This window comes from Aotus nancymaae, unplaced genomic scaffold (genome assembly GCF_030222135.1).
Source record: "Aotus nancymaae isolate 86718 unplaced genomic scaffold, 86718_ANA_hifiasm-v0.15.2.pri h1tg000059l, whole genome shotgun sequence".
Taxonomy (NCBI): domain Eukaryota; kingdom Metazoa; phylum Chordata; class Mammalia; order Primates; family Aotidae; genus Aotus; species Aotus nancymaae.
Window position 1 is genome coordinate 14,982,856 of NW_026988473.1, and position 20,404 is coordinate 15,003,259.

At 49.7% G+C, this 20,404-nt stretch overlaps 1 protein-coding gene across 1 annotated transcript in view; it reads left to right on the forward strand.

The window, feature by feature from the left end:
- The window catches only part of LRP4 (LDL receptor related protein 4), a 63,648-nt gene that overhangs the window by 17,784 nt on the left and 25,460 nt on the right, over window positions 1-20,404 (forward strand). Inside the window, exons 3-20 of the mRNA XM_064365602.1 lie at window positions 1,279-1,395; window positions 1,679-1,792; window positions 2,159-2,275; window positions 2,628-2,756; window positions 2,982-3,101; window positions 3,808-3,933; window positions 4,483-4,608; window positions 4,800-4,934; window positions 5,335-5,460; window positions 5,831-6,061; window positions 7,542-7,698; window positions 10,672-10,889; window positions 11,042-11,218; window positions 11,628-11,750; window positions 14,642-14,850; window positions 15,025-15,106; window positions 16,711-16,816; window positions 18,581-18,782. Of these exons, the coding sequence (XP_064221672.1) occupies window positions 1,279-1,395; window positions 1,679-1,792; window positions 2,159-2,275; window positions 2,628-2,756; window positions 2,982-3,101; window positions 3,808-3,933; window positions 4,483-4,608; window positions 4,800-4,934; window positions 5,335-5,460; window positions 5,831-6,061; window positions 7,542-7,698; window positions 10,672-10,889; window positions 11,042-11,218; window positions 11,628-11,750; window positions 14,642-14,850; window positions 15,025-15,106; window positions 16,711-16,816; window positions 18,581-18,782 (2,615 nt within the window). The remainder of the gene's footprint in view (window positions 1-1,278; window positions 1,396-1,678; window positions 1,793-2,158; window positions 2,276-2,627; window positions 2,757-2,981; window positions 3,102-3,807; window positions 3,934-4,482; window positions 4,609-4,799; window positions 4,935-5,334; window positions 5,461-5,830; window positions 6,062-7,541; window positions 7,699-10,671; window positions 10,890-11,041; window positions 11,219-11,627; window positions 11,751-14,641; window positions 14,851-15,024; window positions 15,107-16,710; window positions 16,817-18,580; window positions 18,783-20,404) is intronic.

The window sequence follows — 20,404 nt, forward strand, 5'->3', positions numbered from 1 at the left end:
TAGCATAGTAACATCTGCACAGTTGGCCAGGGTGACCTGTCTTGGATATATTGCTAAGCCAGTTGTCTGGGTTAGAGGTGCAATCTCTGACCTACCTGCGGCATCTATATCTGAGGGTGGCTAATTAGTCTAATGGGAACGGAGGTACAACCTGGACCTCATTAACCCTAACCAGTTCAGCTAATTGTGTTGATGATAAATGCTTCACTTTCATGTAGCATTTTCATAGGCATTATCTCAAAAGACCTTTATGAGCTGAGTATAATTATCCCCATTGTACAGCCAAAAAGACTTCAGCTCAGAGAAAGTAAATGACTTATTCAGAGTGCTATGTAATGAACTGGAAATTGAGCCCAGGTGTGTCAATCATCATTCAACAAGAGGAAAGGAGAAAAAAGGTGCTTCTTTCTCTTGCTCATATTTTTCTTATGCTTTTTTAGTGGCTGTGAGTTCTTTCGGTTGTTCTTCTTCCCCTGCTACAGCTTCTGCTTAGCTTCTCAGCTGGGGATGGGCCTAGAAGCCAATAAGGAAGGACTATAAAACAGACAAGGGGGCCGGGCGTGCTGCCTCATGTCTGTGATCCCAGCACTTTGGGAGGCCAAGGCAGGCAGATCACTTGAGGCTGGGAGTTTGAGACCAGCCTGGCCAAAATGGCAAAAACTTGTCTCTACTAAAAATTAAAAAAATTAAAAAAATAAAAAGCCAGGCGCAGTGGCAGTCACCTGTAATCCCAGCTACTTGGAAGGCTGAGGCATGAGAATCCCTTGAACCCAGGAGGCAGAGGTTGTAGTGAGCCAAGACTGCACCACTGTACTCCAGCCTGGGTGACAGTGAGACTCTATCTAAAACAAAACAAAACAAAAACAAAAAAGATAGGCCAGGCACCATGACTCATGCCTGTAATGCTAGCACTTTGGGAGGCTGAGGTAAGCAGATCACCTGAGGTCAGGGGTTTGAGACCAGCCTGGCCAACATGGTGAAACCCCATCTCTACTAAATATTGCAACAAAAAAAAATTACCCGGTGTGGTGGCACACGCCTGTAATCCCAGCTACTTGGGAGGCTGAGTCAGGAGAATCGCCTGAACCCAGGAAGCGGAGGTTGCAGTGAGCCAAGATCATACCGCTACACTCCAGCCTGGGTGACAGAGTGAGACTGGGTCTCAAAAAAAAAAAAAAGAAGACAAGGGGATTTGGAGTGAAGGACCATCTGGCCTAGTTGAGCCTGAGTTAAGTATACCAGGGTGACTGACTTTTCCTTTCTTTTCCTGGAACTCAGTGCTACCTACCTGTTCCCCTCTCGACTTTCACTGTGACAATGGCAAGTGCATCCGCCGCTCCTGGGTGTGTGACGGGGACAACGACTGTGAGGACGACTCAGATGAGCAGGACTGTCGTGAGTGCTGGCAGGGGCCGGGTGGACTCCATCGATTTCTACTGGGAAAGGATTTTCAATCAGGAAGCGATGCCCCAGGTCCACATGAGCCCTTGTGTTTTCAGCACTTTATCCTGTCCTTTCACTTCCTCTCAGTCAGATAAGCTGCTGAGAGGCAGCCACCTCCTTCGGAGCCCTCGGGGCAGCACTGGAGCTACTCAACTGCTCCGGAGGATTTTAAGTCAGGCTTCCAGGCACCAGACCCCCCATTGCCTGCCGCAGCCTGACTGCTCTGTGCCCACAGCCCCCCGGGAATGTGAGGAGGACGAGTTTCCCTGCCAGAACGGCTACTGCATCCGGAGTCTGTGGCACTGTGATGGTGACAATGACTGTGGCGACAACAGTGATGAGCAGTGTGGTGGGTGGCCCCAGCGGAGGGAGGGAGGCAGGCAAGGTGGCCAATGGGTGGCCTGGCCAGGGGAGGAGAGACCGGCGATGGCCCTAGCACTGCCAAACCTTCAACTGCCCAGATATCTGGAGCAGCTAGAGGAAGGCGGGGGTGGGGTGGGGTGGGGTACAGAGCCGCTCAGAAACCCCAGGAACTGTGGATCAGGAGGCTGAGGCCCAGTCTCTCCAGGGCCTTGGTTCTCCCTGGAGAGTCTGCACCGGTGCCATTAGGGGCTGGAGCAGATCTGCCAAAGCCAGTGAGGTTGGGAGTCAGAGAGGAGGGTGAGAGGGTTGCCTGTGGGCCCCCTCAGGATCACTGTACCATCGCATCCCCCAGACATGCGCAAGTGCTCCGACAAGGAGTTCCGCTGCAGTGACGGAAGCTGCATTGCTGAGCACTGGTACTGTGACGGTGACACCGACTGCAAAGATGGCTCTGATGAGGAGAGCTGTCGTGAGTGGCCCCAGACCTCAGGCTGTTGGGTTGGATGAGGGCAGACGGTTCTGTCCCATGGGTAAGGGCGAGGCTGAGGAGTGCATGTACCAGGGGCAAGGAGCATGGGGCCTCAGCAGCAGCTCCTCCTAGGCTGAACTAGGGAGGGAGCAAGTTCCCCAGTGGGAAGGGAGGGCTCCCTTTGGTCCATCTGAATATGGGCGTCTGTAAAGGCTGTCCCAGATGAAACCTGGTTACATCTCACTTGAGGAAGCTCTCCTGCCTGAGCATCCTGCCTGCTTGAGGAATCAGGGCCCTCCTCCTTCATCCAGGCCTGAATGTGTGCCCCTCCCCACCCCTGCCTTCCCTCCAGCCTCAGCCGTGCCAGTGCCCCCCTGTAACCTGGAGGAGTTCCAGTGTGCCTACGGCCGCTGCATCCTCGATATCTACCACTGCGATGGCGACGATGACTGCGGAGACTGGTCGGACGAGTCTGACTGCTGTGAGTGCTCCAGCCAGCTGGGAGGAGGGGAGGCCAGGCTGGAAGAACTCCTCGGGTGGCAAGGCGCAGGTGCCAGCTGGGGCAGGAGTTCAGAGGAGTTTCTGGATTTCCTGGTCCCTCTTGGAAGGAGATGGAGGAACTGGGGTTCTGGGGCTGTGGCCTTCTAGTCTGCCACGGGACACTGTGCACAGACTGGCTACAGACAGAAATCTTGTGTTTCCCTAGCCTCCCACCAGCCCTGCCGCTCTGGGGAGTTCATGTGTGACAGTGGCCTGTGCATCAACGCAGGCTGGCGCTGCGATGGTGACACGGACTGTGATGACCAGTCTGATGAGCGAAACTGCAGTGAGTGGGGGAGTGGAAATAGACTGGGCTGGAGCTAAGGAGAGGGCTTGTGGAGCCAAAGAGGCCACTACCAGCTGGGCGCAGTGGCTCACACCTGTAATCCCAGCACTTTGGGAGGCCAAGGCGGGTGGATCACTTGAGATCAGGAGTTCAAGACCAGCCTGGGCCACATGGTTAATCCCCATCTCTACTGACAATACAAAAATTAGCTGGGTGTGGTGGCACATGCCTTCCAGCTACTTGGGAGGCTGAGGCAGGAGAATTGCTTGAACCTGGGAGGCAGAGGTGGCAGTAAGCCGAGACTACACCCCTGCACTCCAGCTTGGGTGACAGAGTGAGACGACATCTCAAAAAGAAAAAGACAAAGAGGCCACCACCCACTACCCATAAAGCTTGAAGACATATTGGATAAGACAACCATATACAGTTGTATACGTTGTGTACTATGCAAAGGCAATATGTCCAAAGGGAAGTCAGTCACATAATAGATTTATATACTCATCATGGTAGTTTTCCAGCAGACAGCAGTAAAGTGTCTTGGGGAAAGATTACCTTTTTCTGATTCACACAAAGATGCCACATAGACCAGCTGTGATCCTGGTGTCAAGAGTGGCATGGGTACTGACATAAGCTGCAGCTTTGGGTGGCAGGGAGAGTTTCAGGCTGAAATGGGGCCCGCCTTTCATTTGGCCTTTGCTTTGCCCAGCCACCTCCATGTGTACAGCAGAACAGTTCCGCTGTCGCTCAGGCCGCTGCGTCCGCCTGTCCTGGCGCTGTGATGGGGAGGACGACTGCGCCGACAACAGCGATGAAGAGAACTGTGAGAATACAGGTGGCGTCTCCCGGGGTGCAGAACCCTTAGCCTGTAGTTGGGGTGGAAGGGTGAAAAGAGGGTGTTATTGCAGTCTTTCCAGTTGGGTTGAGGTTTTACCAGTGTAAAATCTGGGTGCATCATTGACCTGAGGCCTTATGGCCTGGAGCATGGTATCAGAACTGCAAGTTTCAGTTGCCACTCCTATTCTAACTCACACACAGCCAGTGCCTGTAGCTCTGGTCTAGTGAGGAAGGACTACCCTCCATCTGGCAGCCCCCACGTGCGCTCCCCTGGCCACACCCAGTATGGAACATGCGGATGCACTTTTTCATTCTGTTCCGTATTCCTCACCATCCCACTGTGGAGTCCTGGGAGAAAGCGAATGCAGATATTCAGCCAGGCCTGTCTGAACTGCTTCCTGCCCGGGACCCCCACCCTCCCACCTTGAGTCTCATCTGTCTCCAGCTTGCCCTAGAAAATGACAGGCTCCCATCTCCTTGTGGACCCAAGCCCTGCCTCACTGTGACCTGACCCTCCCTCTCTCCCTCCTTCCCTCCCCCTCCCTAGGAAGCCCGCAGTGTGCCTCGGACCAGTTCCTGTGTTGGAACGGGCGCTGCATTGGGCAGAGGAAGCTGTGCAACGGGGTCAACGACTGTGGTGACCACAGCGACGAAAGCCCACAGCAGAATTGCCGTGAGTGTCCCCAGTGGGCAGATCTGGCCCATGGTTTGTGGACAAACCCCACCCATAGGGTTCAAAGGGAATCCTCCCTCAGGACTCTCGAAGCTTTGCGAGCTGTTCTCCGTGGTCCAGGTGGAATGCCAAGTTGGCTGTCTGGGGGAGGATTCTGGGCTCAACTCCCAACTCTGGCTTGGCTGGCACAGGGCCCCGGACGGGTGAGGAGAACTGCAATGTTAACAACGGTGGCTGCGCCCAGAAGTGCCAGATGGTGCGAGGGGCAGTGCAGTGTACCTGCCACACAGGCTACCGGCTCACAGAGGATGGGCACACGTGCCAAGGTGAGCTGGGGCCTGGTTTGTAGCAGAGTCGGGGTTCTGGGCTGGGGCAGCAGACAGGCAGCTGTGTTTCCTATGGGTCAGGCATTTGAAGGATGTGACCTCATTTAATCCTCACAATAGCCCTCGGAAGTGGGGATCATCCTTCCCAATTCACAGATGGGGAAACTGAAGCTCAGAGAGGTTAAGTAGCTTACCAAAGGCCACACAGCTGATGACCAACAGAGTTGGGATTCCAGCCCAGCTCTGCATGACCTTAAAGCCCCTAACCACTTCTTAGACGGCCTTCCCAGTAGGCTGGAAAGTAGATGGAGATGTGGGCAGAAAAGCAGCTCGGCAACCTGCGAGCGGGGGGTGGGAAGATGGCAGAAGGGAGATCTCTCGACGTACCTGGTGTTCCCAGATGTGAATGAATGTGCTGAGGAGGGGTACTGCAGCCAGGGCTGCACCAACAGCGAAGGGGCTTTCCAGTGCTGGTGCGAAACAGGCTATGAACTCCGGCCCGACCGGCGCAGCTGCAAGGCTCTGGGTAAGGGCTGTTGGCAATTGACTGGGTGGGCAGAGGGCTGAGCATGGAGGAAGGTTAGGTGCTCTGGTCTTCAGGGATTTGCAGAGAGGTAGAGAGATTTCTGTCACAGTAAAATGGAGCAACAGTTGCATTCTGAGTCCCAAGAAAAACGCCTTTGGGTGGAGTGGGGTGGGGTGAGCTAGGGTGGAGTAGGGTGAAGTGGGGTGGAGGAGTGTAGTTTAAGGGCTGCTGCTCTTCCAGTACTGATGCTGACGGCTTGGGGCATGCCCTTGTGGGCAAGTGCCTCCGTCGGTCAGCTGAGGACCTGCTGATGGGTATCAGGGGCAGCTCTGCAGCCCTGTGGGGACCCAATGTTTGTACTGTGTCCCAGGGCCGGAGCCTGTGCTGCTGTTTGCCAATCGCATCGACATCAGGCAGGTGCTGCCGCACCGCTCTGAGTACACACTGCTGCTTAACAACCTGGAGAACGCCATTGCCCTCGATTTCCACCACCGGCGCGAGCTCGTCTTCTGGTCAGACGTCACCCTGGACCGGATCCTCCGTGCCAACCTCAACGGCAGCAATGTGGAGGAGGTTGTGTCTACTGGGCTAGAGAGCCCAGGTAGGGAACCAGGCCCCATGGACAGGGGCAGAGCCACACCATGTGTGCAGCACCGGTGGGAGGAACAGGCTAGTGGTTTGCAAACCTGAGGCAGGAGGACATCTTTTTCTTCCAGTGAAATCTTAGCTGGAGCTCTAACATAGAAAACATTTGTTAGCATATATCAAATGTTCAAATATAACATTTATGGGTTCAAATATGACATTTGCTCGTTATCAAGCTCAATCAGTGAGACTAATGAGACCATGTCGGTGAATGTGATCATGGGAATCAGGTTTATGGATGACAGAGTTCTCTATCAGCCTTCGCATCTAGTTTATTTCTGAGTTTTGTTTCAATTGCTTAGTATTAAGAATATTCCGACCTGTAATCCCAGCACTTTGGGAGGCTAAGGCAGGCAGATCACAAGGTCAAGAGATCAAGACCATCCTGGTCAACATGGTGAAACCCCATCTCTACTAAAAACACAAAAATTAGCCGGGTGTGGTGGTGTGTGCCTGTAGTCCCAGCTACTTGGGAGGCTGAGGCAGGAGAATCACTTGAACCTGGGAAGCAGAAGTTGCAGCGAGCCGAGATAATGCCGCTGCAGGCTGACTCTTGACACAGCCAAGATCCAGCCTGATGACAGAGTGAGATTCTGTCTCAAAAAAAAAAAAGAAAAAAGAAGGACCAGGCACAGTGGCTCATGCCTGTAATCCTAGCACTTTGAGAGGCTGACGCAGGAGGATCACGTGAAGCCAGGAGTTCAAGACCAACTTGGCCAACATGGTGAAACCCCATCTCTACTAAAAATACAAAAATTAACCGGGTGTGGTGGTGCATGCCTGTAGTCCCAGCTACTCAGGAGGCTGAGGTAGGAGAATCGCTAGAATCTGGGAGGTGGAGGTTGAAGTGAGCCGAGATCCTGCCACTGCACTCCAGCCTGACGACAAAGTGAGACTCTGTCTTGAAAAAAAAAAAAAGAATATTCTGATTGAGCTGGAGAAGTATATCAAAATGTTTTATAGATTTTTAAAAAAACAAACAACTCACTTGGCAATCTCAGACTATTTTACAAACAGGTGAAATGGTCAAATTCTAATTTGGTATCAAGCACATTGGATTCAAATGCTTAGGGAAATTCCAAAATGCCTCTGCAAAACCCTAGATGACAATTTCCAAACCACTGGGTCAGTGCAGTGGGGGACCCTGGGAAAAGATCAGGGAGCAGAATTCAGGGAGTGAGGCATGCTGGGATATGACAAAGAAATGCATGTCCCTGGACAGTTACTTGACTTTTCTGTGCCTCAGTTTCCTCATCTGCATGGAAATTACAGTATCTAGCTTATGGAGTTGTGATCGTTAAATGCCTTCATGTATCTAAAATGATGACAATAGTGGCTGGCCCAGTAAACTGTACCTGTACGAGTTTGCTCTTGTTACTACGGCACAGGGGCACCTGGGCCGACTCTTGACATTTTCTGCTGCTGCTTCTCACCAGGGGGCCTGGCTGTGGATTGGGTCCATGACAAACTCTACTGGACTGACTCAGGCACCTCGAGGATTGAGGTGGCCAATCTGGACGGAGCCCACCGGAAGGTGCTGCTGTGGCAGAACCTGGAGAAGCCTCGGGCCATTGCCTTGCATCCCATGGAGGGGTGAGTAAGTTGGGTCTCAGTCTCCCAAATCTCTCTTGTAATCTCTCAGGACAGTTCCCAGGCTACCTGGACTAGACGTTCTGGGGATACATCCTCAAGGTATGGTGTAGCTGGGCATGGTAGCGGGTGCTTGTAATCAAACCTGTAATCCCAGCACTTTGGGAGGGCGAGGCGGGCAGGTCACCTGAGGTCTGGAGTTCGAGACCAGACTGGCCAATATGGTGAAACCCCATCTCTACAAAATACAAAACTTAGCCAGGCATGGTGGTGGGTGCTTGTAATCCTAGCTACTTGGGAGGCTGAGACTGGAGAGTAGCTTGAACCCAGGAGGCGCAGGTTACAGTGAGCTGGGATTGCACCACTGCACTCCAGCCTGGGTGACAGAGTGAGACTCTGTCTCACACACAAAAAAAAGATGTAATGCATGGGCTCTGTACCCTGACATACTTGAGTCTGGGTCCTGGCTTTGTAGTAACGGGCTGTGTGGCCTTGAGCCAGGTAAGCTCTCTCTGCCTTGTTTACTCATTTCTAAATTGGTGATTTAAAAAAAATACCTCCATCATAGTTGTGTGAAGATTAAATGACATGATGCATTTTAAATTGCATATCATACACATTAGATAAGTTGTAGGTGTTTAGCATTTTTATTGTTAGCTCATAAGGTTGACATAATTAATACAAATTAATAATGTTATTAGTAATTCATAAGAATTATAATTAATTATTGCAGCCTAAAAATTAATAGAGGGGCCGGGCATGGTGGCTCACACCTTGCCCAGCCCCTCTATTAATTTTTAGGCTGCAATAATTATAATTCCAGCACTTTGGGAAACGGAGGTAGGAGGATCACTTGAGTCCAGGAGTTCAAGACCAGGCTGGGCAACATAGTGTGGCCTTATCTCTCCAAAAAGTTTTTAAAATTAACCTGGCATTGTGGCACATGCCTGTAGTCCCAGCTACTTAGCAGGCTGAGGTGCAAGGATGGCTTGAGACTGGGAGGTCAAGGTTACAGGGAGCTGTAATTGCACCACTGCACTCCATCCTGGGTGACAAAGTAAGACCCTGTCTCAACAAAAAGTTAAATAAATAAAATTGAGAAATGGTCAGGTGCAGTGGCTCACGCCTGTAATCTCAGCACTTTGAGAAGCCGAGGTGGGCAGATTGCTTGAGCCTAGGAGTTCAAGACCAGCTTGGGCAACATGGCAAAATCCCGTCTCTACAAAAAGTACAAAAATTATCTGGGCTTCTTATGCGTGCCTCTGGTCCCAACTACACAGGAGGCTGAGGCAGGAAGATCACCTGAGCCCTGGAGTTCAAGGCTGCAGTGAGCTATGATCATGACACTGCACTCCTGGATGACAGAGTGAGACTCTGTCTCAAAAAAAAGATTAAATTTAAAATTCGGAAATCTGAATTAAAGAAAAACTCCTGAAATGGAAGTTCTTACCTCTGGCTTTTAAAAATTCTATGCAGTTTCAATGGAGGGAGTGTCTTATAAGATCCTGCAGTGTGTGTCAACTGTTTTAGAAATTGTGTGTGTGTGTGTGTGTGTGTGTGTGTGTGTGTATAAAATACAAAAGGGGCCGGGCATGGTGGCTCAAGCCTGTAATCCCAGCACTTTGGGAGGCCAAGGGTGGGCAGATCACGAGGTCAAGAGTTTGAGACCATCCTGGTCAACATGGTGAAAGCTCGTCTCTATTAAAAATACAAAAATTGGCCGGGCGCGGTGGCTCAAGCCTGTAATCCCAGCACTTTGGGAGGCCGAGGCGGGTGGATCACGAGGTCGAGAGATCGAGACCATCCTGGTCAACATTGTGAAACCCCGTCTCTACTAATACAAAAAAATTAGCTGGGCACGGTGGCGCGTGCCTGTAATCCCAGCTACTCAGGAGGCTGAGGCAGGAGAATTGCCTGAACCCAGGAGGCGGAGGTTGCGGTGAGCCGAGATCGCGCCATTGCACTCCAGCCTGGGTAACAAGAGCGAGACTCCGTCTCAAAAAAAAAAAAAAAAAAAAAAAATACAAAAATTAGTTGGGCATGGTGACACATGCCTGTAGTCAGCTACTGGTGAGGCTGAGGCAGAGAATTGTTTGAACCCAGGGCGGAGGTTGCAGTGAGCAGAGATCATGCCACTGCACTTCAGCCTGGCGACAGAGCGAGACTCCGTCTCAAAAAAAAATTAGCTGGGCATGGTGGCAGGTGCCTGTAATCCCAGCTACTCGGGAGCCTGAGGCAGGAGAATCACTTGAGCCCGGGAGGCAGAGGTTGCAGTGAGCCAAGATCGTGCCACTGCACTTCAGCCTGGGCAACAGCGCGAGACTCTGTCTCAAAAATAAAAAATAAAATAAAATATAAAAGGCAGTGGAAGAGATTGTGACAAAGAAGAAAGTGCCCTAATATTACATTATATTGTCAATTCTACAAGACTTGTCTGTTGTGTTCACCTCTGGGTTTCCAGTGCCTAAGATAGTGTGTCCTGCCCATTGCAGGTACGAAAAAGAAATTATTAAATTAATAAATGCCCCGTCTAAAGACGTTTAAATTCAAACACTTAAAAAGCATTCTGAGGCTGGGCATGGTGACTTATGCCTGTAATCTCAGCACTTTGGAAGGCCAAGGCAGGAGGATTGCTTGAGTTCAGGAGTTTGAGACCAGCCTGGGCAGCATAGCAAGACCTCATCTCTACAACAACAACAAAAATTTAGTTAGGTGTGGTGATGCTGGCTGCTCAGAGGGCTAAGGTGGAAGGCCTTCTGAGCCCAGGAGATTGAGGCTGCAGTGAGCTGTGATCGCACCTGCCCTCCAGCCTGGGTGACAGAATGAGACCCTGTCAAAAAAAAAAAAATGCATTCAGTGGACCAAACGTTGGAGTCTCCTGAGTGAAATGGATAAATGCCCCCTACCTGATTATTCTCCTGGTTACTTACCTGTTCTCTGCTGCCCACTTCCCAATTTCCTTTTCTCTCTTCCTAGTACTATTTACTGGACAGACTGGGGCAACACCCCCCGTATTGAGGCCTCCAGCATGGATGGCTCTGGACGCCGCATCATCGCTGATACCCATCTCTTCTGGCCCAATGGCCTCACCATCGACTATGCTGGGCGTCGTATGTACTGGGTGGATGCTAAGCACCACGTCATCGAGAGGGCCAATCTGGATGGGAGTCACCGTAAGGCTGTCATTAGCCAGGGTAAGGCCCTTCCTTCACTCTTCATCTCTTGTCCTCCTACCCCCATCCCTGCCCCCAGGAGCCTTGGCAGAGGCTGTATGTAGTTGCCAGTCCTGGGCCCAGGGGCCATGGCAGAGCATACCCAGACTGAGTGCTTCCTGGACTTTCCCCAGGTCTCCCTCATCCCTTCGCCATCACGGTGTTTGAAGACAGCCTGTACTGGACAGACTGGCACACCAAGAGCATCAATAGCGCCAACAAGTTTACAGGGAAGAACCAGGAAATCATTCGCAACAAACTCCACTTCCCTATGGACATCCACACCTTGCACCCCCAGCGCCAACCTGAAGGTAAAAACCTGCCCACCGGGTGAGCCAGAGTAGCCTCACGGTTGAGGTGGCCTCTGTTGCCTCTGAGAACCTTCCTTGCCCTTAAGAGTTGCCATTTCTTCCCGTGGGGAAATCCAGCAGGGCACTGACATGGGCTCATCTCTCCCCCTGCTGGACATTCAGGGCAGTACACAAGATTCACGAAAAGACGCATTAGGCTTTGCCGTTCCCGGCTAACTCGTGCAGACATTTACAGGGCATCACCTATGTGCCAGGAACTCACTGTGCTAGCAGAGCGGGCAGATCAAAAATAATAAGACACAGTTTCTCCTTTCAGGGAACTCACACCCTAACAAAACCCCTATTCCCTAGTCTTGGGGTCACTTTTGCAAACCTTTGCTGATCTTCTTGCTCTGGGCTCTTTGAGCAGGGAAAAACCGCTGTGGGGACAACAACGGAGGCTGCACGCACCTGTGTCTGCCCAGTGGCCAGAACTACACCTGTGCCTGCCCCACCGGCTTTCGCAAGATCAGCAGCCACGCCTGTGCCCAGAGTAAGTGGGTCTGCGACACCAGCCTCCAGGGAGGCGGTTGTGAGGATAGGGAGGAGGACAAGGGGTAGGAGATGGAGGGATTGTCTGTCGTGGGAAGAACCACATTCCTCAGGGAGCCCTGGAGAGGAAAAAAGAGGCTGAGGGATCTTCTATCAAAGCTGAGGACTGAGGACCCAGCAGTAGTTGGGGAAGGCTCAGTGACACCACCCGGTGGAGTGTGAACACCTATGATCAGGCTCATGTATCATTTGCCAGGCAGGATGCCTTCTCTATGGGCAGCATGAGGGCTTTATACTCTTGTAGAAAACCAGGGAATGATTATCTACCTTTTTACCTTTAGCCTCACCCTGTTGAAGACTTTTTTTTGGCCCTTAAACCAGAAAGCCAAAGTTAGAATCTCTGATGATGTTCTGTGTAAGTAGGTAGGTCCTGGATAAATATATGTCAAACAAGCGAAAGATAATGGGATTTCCTGGTCTCTCCCTCAGCTGCTACTTTGGCTTCCTCTGGGCTCCTGCAGGGTTGCTGCTTTGGGAGGTAACCCTGGAGAGCGAAGCACGTGATGACTTTTTCTAAGAGTAGTCCAGAGAGGAGTGGTCCAGGCGTATGGCATGACCAGCAGGGGACCTGGGGTGATTCCTCACACATCAGCAGCTGTTCTTTACTGCTGCCTACGCAGCTGACCCTCTGAAATCTGGATAAAATAAAATTCTTCTGGGACCTGGGTCCTTTCTAGAGAGTGCAGTTAGTGAAAACATTCGGGAGTTTCATTCATACGCACATTAACCAAGAACTTAGTTTCATGTTCTGAGTTTTCCCCTTCCTTTTTTTTTTTAGACATAGTCTCACTCTGTCACCCAGGCTGGAGTGCAGTAGTGTGATTTTGGCTCACTGCAACCTCCACTTCCCAGGTTCAAGTGACTCTCCTGCCTCAGCCTCCCAAGTAGCTGGAATTACAAGTATGCACTACCATACTCAGCTAACTTTTGTATTTTTAGTAGAGATGGGGTTTCACCATGTTGCTCAGGCTGGTCTTGAACTTCTGACCTCAAGTTATCCACCTGCCTTGGCCTCCCAAAGTGCTGGGATTACAGGTGTGAGCCACCACACCTGGCATTTTTTTTATTTTTATTTTTTAGATGGTCTTGCTCTGTCACCCAGGCTGGAGTGCAGTGGTGCAAACAGTGCTCACTGCACCTTCAACTTCCTGAGCTTAAGCAAGCCTCCTGCCCCAGCCCCCTAAGTAGCTGGGACTACAGGCACATGCTATCACTCCCAGCAAATTTTGTGGGTGTTTGTTTGTTTGTTTGTTCTGTTTGTTTTTGAGACGGAGTCGTGCTCTGTCACCCAGGCTGGAGTGCGGTGGCATGATCTTGGCTCACTGCAACCCCCACCTCCCCAATTCCAGTGATTTTCCTGCTTCAGCCTCCCAAGTAGCTGGGATTACAGGCGCCTGCCACCATGCCTGGCTAATTTTTGTATTTTTAGTGGAGAAGGGGTTTCACGATGTTGGCCAGGCTGGTCTTGAACTCTTGACCTCGTGATCTGCCTGCCTCAGCCTCCCAAAGTGCTGGGATTACAGGCGTGAGCTACCATGCCCAGAGAATTTTGTATTTTTAGTAGAGATGTGGTTCCACCATGTTGCTCAGGTTGGTCTCGAACTCCTGAGCCCAAGCGATCCCCCCACCTCAGCCCCTCAAAGTCCTGGGATTATAGGTGTGAGCCACCATGCCTGGCCCTTTCCCCTTGCATTCTTTTGTGCCCTGCACTTCCCCTGTTGTCTTAGTGAGATGCAAGAAGTAAAGCCCCCTTTCCCCTGCCAGCTTCCCCTTAAGGACTTCCCAGAGCTAGAAAGAAGACATTTGGCAACATTAGGCAGGCAGTGGCTTTCTGGGTAGAAAAGTCTGCTGAGAAAGTATTCAGACAGACCAGAGGAAGGGCAAAGGATGGAAAAGAGCTGGCTGGAAGTAAACTATGTGGAGCAGCAGCAGAGCTCTTTCTCTGGAGTCAGACCTGAGTCCCAGCTCTGGTGCTTCATAGCCATGGGATCCTGGGCAAGTTTCTTGATCTCTGTTAGCCTCAGGGTTGCTCATCTAGAACATGGGAATAAGAATAGCACACCACAGGCCGGTGGCTCACGCCTGTAATCCCAGCACTTTGGGAGGCTGAGGCAGGTGGATCACAAGGTCAGGAGTTTGAGACCAGCCTGACCAACATGGTGAAACCCCATCTCTACTAACAATACAAAAATCAGCTGCATGCGGTGGCATGCTCCTGTAATTCCAGCTACTCAGGAGGCTGAGGCAGGAGAATCATGTGTACCCAGGAGGCAGAGGTTGCAGTGAGCTGAGATCATGCCACTGGGTTGCAGAGCCAGACTAGCATACACCGCAGAGGCTTGGTATGAGACCAAAAAAAAGCACCAAGCTCAGTACCTGGCAAGGAAAGTGTTCAGCGAATGGTTATTGTTGGCTTAAATTTGTGAAGAGGAGAGCGAGAGGAAGGGATCCAGGTGACAGAGGAGGGGCAGGAGCCCTGAAACAGTCATGAACATTAGAGAAGTAGGGGTCAGGGGTTGGCAGTGGGCAAGCCAGGGCATCAGAAGAGATGAAGAAAAGTAAGAAGAGAGAAGAGTTGAGATGAAGCTACAGATGCTTAAACAGCATGCACTTCTGGGTCCTTCGTGGAATCTGTTTCCATTTGATTTAGATGTCTGATTCTGCCAGCATGGCAGTGCTTACAGGGGGCCTGAGTTATAAAGACTAGGGGGCAAAGGGCACCAGATCCCAGGAAGTGTGATTGAACCAGATGTCACGCAGGTGAGCGTCTGTGTCTGTCACTGTTCTTGGGTGTAGAGCATTAAAAGAAGACCCCTTTCGGCCTTTGATCAGGTCTTGACAAGTTCCTGCTTTTTGCCCGAAGGATGGACATCCGTCGAATCAGCTTTGACACAGAGGACCTGTCTGATGATGTCATCCCACTAGCTGACGTGCGCAGTGCTGTGGCCCTTGACTGGGACTCCCGGGATGACCACGTGTACTGGACAGATGTCAGCACTGATACCATCAGCAGGGCCAAGTGGGATGGAACAGGACAGGAGGTAGGGCCCAGCGTGGGGCCAAGCCCTCAGGGAGGGCAGAAATTGAGGGGTGGAATCCACCCTCTCCAGGGTAAGGGCTTCACGTACCTTTGCCAACCCTGAGAATTGGTGGAGTTTGGGCTCTGGAACTAGAGTGGAAGTACAGTTGGTGATACAGCTTTGCTTCCTGCCCAGGTGGTAGTGGATACCAGTTTGGAGAGCCCTGCAGGCCTGGCCATTGATTGGGTCACCAACAAACTGTACTGGACAGATGCAGGTATGTGTGGGGGGCCGTGGCCTGCCTGGCTCTCTGGGATTCCTCTTGTTTAAAACCCTGGCCTCAGATAGAAGGGGCCCAGTGTCCCTCCTAGACCACCTCTGTCTTCACATGAAGTCCTTGGTAGGTCAGAAGCAGGAGGGCTGCTGCAGAGCTGAAGTGAGAAGCTCACATTGTGGCAGCTACTTCTGCTATGTAGCTGATGCCAGGGAGTGTTTTAAGGCATCTCAGATCATAAACCTATGCCCTGTGGTTTTCTTTCTTTTCTTTCCATCACTTTCTGGGTAAATCAGGCTTTCTTTCTTTCTTTTTTTTTTTTTTTTGAGACAGAGTTTCCCTCTTTCACCCAGGCTGGAATGCAGTGGCGCAGTCTCGGCTCACTCCAACCGCTGCCTTCCTTCCCGTTTCAAGCAATTCTCCTGCCTCAACCTCCCAAGTAGCTGGGATTATAGGCGCATACCACCACACTCAGCTAAATTTTATATTTTTAGTAGGGATTTCACCAAGTTGGTCAGGCTGGTTTTAAACTCTTGACCTTGTGATCCACCCACCTCAGCCTCCCAAAGTGCTGGGATTATATGTGAGCCACTGCGACTGGCAATCAGGCATTTTTAATCAGCCAGGTGGGTTTGGGAGGCAAGGGGATACCCTGAACAAGTGCCACTTAGATTGTGGTCCCTGGACCACAGCGGCTGATGACAGTCTTGTCTCCTCTGTGTGGCAGCATCAGCATCATCTGGGAAGTTATTGGACATGCAGATTCTTGGACCCCACCCTAGACTTACTGAATCAGGGCTGGGCATAACCCCAGCGTTTTGGGAGACCAAGGCAAGATTTCTTGAGCTCAGGAGTTCAAGATCAGCGTGGGCAAAGTATAAAGACTCCCTTGAGCATGAAATGGACTAGAATATTTTTATTAAAAAAAAAAAGAATCTTTGGGTGTTAGGTTCAGGAATCTGTGTTTTAACAAGTTCTCATTCTTACACACACTAAAGTTGAGAATCATTGCCTTAAATTATGGTTGCCAATGTTTGGGAAGTCATACTCTTTCCAGCAATGGAACTGATCACATCCTTGAATTTATTCTTACGGTTCAAGTCATTAAATATCCATTGTGCATCTGTCACAAATATCTTCTGAGGCCGGGCGTAGTGGCTCACGCCTGTAATCCCAGCACTTTGGGAGGCCTAGATGGGAGGATCACCTGAGGTCAGGAGTTCAAGACCAGCCTGATCAACATAGTGAAACCCTATCTCTACTGAAAATACAAAAATTAGCCAGGCGTGGTGGCAGACACCTGTAATCCCAGCTACTTGGGAAGCTGAGGCAGGAGAATCGCTTGAACCGGGGAGGTGGAGGTTGCAGTGAGCTGAGATCATATCACTACACTCCAGCCTGGGCAACAAGTGTAAAACTCTGCATTTAAAAAAAAAAAATATATATATATATATATATATATATATATATATATATATATATATATATAATCGTTTGAGCACGTACTCTGGGCTCTACTGGCACATACTAGGCTCTTATGTTGGCCATGGAAGGTAAGAGGGTGAATGAAGAAGACTAGAATTAATCTCTGTATCCCTTCTTGGTAGGTACAGACCGGATTGAAGTGGCCAATACAGATGGCAGCATGAGGACAGTACTCATCTGGGAGAACCTTGATCGTCCTCGAGACATTGTGGTGGAACCCATGGGCGGGTAAGTGCTGCCCCTTGGGAATGAGCTCAAGCCACACCTCCCAAGATCTGAGTTCCAGAGAGGAGTCTAAAGATTAGGAAGAGGAGCCAGATCTTATAGCTATGCCCAAGGAAGCAAGAGCAGATGTAGAAACTACAGAGTCTGTTGACAACCTTGTATCCTCTATGGACAAAGAAACTTTTCAATTTTTTCTTTCCTTATCTTTTTTTATTGTTGGTTTACTTACAAAAGTAACTCATTGTTAAAAAAAAAAATTTAAATCTGGCCAGGCGAGGTGGCTCATGCCTGTAATCCCAGCATTTTGGGAGGCCGAGGCAGGCAGATCACCTGAGGTCAGGAGTTCTAGACCAGCCTGATCAACAAGGAAAAACCCCGTCCATACTAAAAATACAAAATTAGCCAGGCATGGTGGTACATGCCTGTAATCCCAGCTACTTGGGAGGCTGAGGCAGGAGAATTGCTTGAGCCCAGGAGGCAGAGGTTGTGGTGATCTGGGATTGTGCCGTTGTACTCCAGCCTGGGCAACAAGAGCAAAACTCCGTCTCAAAAAAAAAAAAAAAATTAAATCTGTAGAAAGTAAAAATTCTCTGTGATCTCACTCTCCAGCAATAAGTTAACAGTTTAGGGTATTTTTTTTCCAGGTTTTCTTCTAAATGCATGTAAACATTTGTTGTTGATGGTGATGGTTTTGGTTTTATAAAAATAGCATACTTTTTGTGACTTTTTTTCTGTTTGCCATATATCTTGTGTATCCTTCCAGCTGAGTGTATAAATCTACCTTGTTTTTGTTGTTGATGTTGTTGTTGTTGACACAAGGTCTTGCTCTGTGGCCCAGACTGGAGTGCAGTGGTGCAATCACACCTCACCGCAGCGTCAACCTGCTGGGCTCAAGCAGTCCTCCTGCCTCAGCCTCCCAAGTAGCTGGGACTACAGGCATAGACCACAATGCCTAGCTAATTTTTACAATTTTTTTGTAGAGATGGTGTGTTGCTATGTTACCTAGGCTGGTCTCAAACTTCTGGGCTAAAGCAGTCCTCCTGCCTCAGCCTCCCAAAGTGCTGGGATTACAGGTGTAAGCCATTGCACCTGGCCTCTGCTCTTCTTACTGGTTACATAGAGTTCTGTTAACTTATTTAACTCATCCAGTCAAGGAAACATTTCTTTTTTTGTTTTTTTCTTTCTTTTTTTTTTTTGAGACAGAGTCTCACTCTGTTGCCCAGGCTGGATTGCAGTGGCCCAATCATGGCTCACTACAGCCTCAACCTCCTGGATTCAAACGATCCTCCTATCTCAGCCTCTCAAGTAGCTGGGACTACAGATGTGCACCACCATATCTGGCTATTTTTTGTAGGGGCGGGGGTAGAGATGGGATCCTACTATGTTGCCAGGCTGGTCTTAAACTTCTGGACTCAAATGATACTCTCAACTCAGCCTCCCAAAGTGCTAATATTATAGGCATGAACCATGGTGGCTGGCCAAGGCAACATTTCTTATTCATTTTCACCCCTCCTCTTTCTCTATTCCCTCGTGCACTTTATCTGCTGAGTTCTGCTTAAGCTGTGGGCTCTGCTTTTATTAAGACGCCGTACCTTTTGATAGTGATAGAAGACAAGGTGTTCAGAGATCGCGCTGAGCCCAAGGCTGGAATGGACACTGAAGCGGGAGGCCGAGGCAGCTACTTCAGGCAGAAACCCTGAGATCCTAGCACTCTGAGTCCCTGCTGGATATTAACTGGCTTGTAAGACCTCCTTTGCCTTTGCCCAGGTACATGTATTGGACTGACTGGGGTGCAAGCCCCAAGATTGAACGAGCTGGCATGGATGCCTCGGGACGCCAAGTCATTATCTCTTCTAATCTGACCTGGCCTAACGGGTTAGCTATTGATTACGGGTCCCAGCGGCTATACTGGGCTGACGCCGGCATGAAGACAATTGAATTTGCTGGACTGGATGGCAGCAAGAGGAAGGTAAGGGTGGCATTAAAACATTTTTCCACAGCCTTGACAGCCTCCAGGACAGTACTTTTCGGCTGGCAGCTGATGGGAAATAAGAGGACCCAGAGGTTATGGGACCAGCATGGGGCATATGGTTTTTCTGTGAGGCTGTGGGTGCTCTCCAGAGCTTGGGGGCAGGGGTGGGAAGGGGCTGCTGGTTGATGGTGAAAAGAAACTAGGAACTTATATAGATTATGGGCTGGAGGTAGAAATGCACAGACTTTCTTGTTAACCAGCACAGCTAACGCTTGTTAATTACCAATTGCACCATGATGGGCCTGTGACTGATCTCTGTTTGTTTTTATTTTGGTATAGTTTCAAACTCATAGAAAAGTTGCAAGAACAGTAAAAAGAATAGATAAATAAAATTTTGCTGCATTTGCATTATCATTCTATTTCTGTACACATTCACTATTATTTTTTGGAGCCATCTGAGATTAGATTGGAGACAACCTGCCTTTGACTCCAAACTATTCCTGTGCACATTTCCTAAAAGCAAGGATGTTGTCTTACATCACTACAGTACAATGATCAAAATCAGGAAATTTGCTATTGATCCAATATTACTGTCTTTTTTGTTTGGTTGGTTTTTTTTAGAGATAGAGTCATGCTCTGTTGCCCAGGCTGGAGTGCAGTGGTGCAATATTGGCTCACTGCGCCTAGCTAGTTTTTCTTTCTCTTTTATTTTTGGTAGAGACTTCCTATATTACCCAGGCTAGTCTCAAATTCCTGGCCTCAAATGATCCTTCTGCCTCAGCCTCCCAAAGTGTTGAGATTACAGGTGTGAGCTACCATGCCTGCCCCAATATTACTGTCTAATCATAGTCTATGTTCAATTTCACTACCAATTGCCTCAATAATGTCCTTTATAGCTCCCCCCCTTACTTTTTAAAACTAGCATCCGATCAGGATCACCCATTGTGTTTAATAATGATGTCTCTTTTAATTTTTATTTATTTATTTATTTTTAGACACTCAATCTGTGGCCCAGGTGGGAGTGCAGTGGCACAAACATGGCCCACTGTAACCTCGACCTCCTGGGCCCAAGGCATCCTTCCACCTAGCTGAGATCACAGACATACACTATTGAACCCTAGCTACTTAGGAGCCTACGAGTTTGAAGCCACTAGGCTAATTTTTTTATTCTTTGTAGAGATGGGGTCTCACTTTGTCGTCTAGGCTGGTCTTGAACTCCTAGGCTCAGCAGTCCTCCTGCCTTGACCTCCCAAAGTGATTATAGGCATGAGCCAACACACCTAGCTTTTTTTTTTTTTTTGAGACTGCAGTCTTGCTGTGTTGCTCATGCTGACCTGGGCTCAGTTGATCCTCCCATCTTAGCCTCCTGAGTAGCTGGAGCTATGCACCACTAGACCCAGCTAATCTAGTCTCTTTAATCTCTAATCTGGAATATTTCCTCAGTTTTTCTGTGTCTTTCTTGACATTTGCATTTTTTATTTGTTTTGTTTTGAGACAGTCTTGCTCTGTCACCCAGGCTGGAGTGCAATGGCGTGATCTCAGTTCACTGCAGCCTCCATCTCCTGGGTTCAACCAATTCTCCTGCCTCAGCCTCCTGAGTAGCTGGGATTACAGGTGCC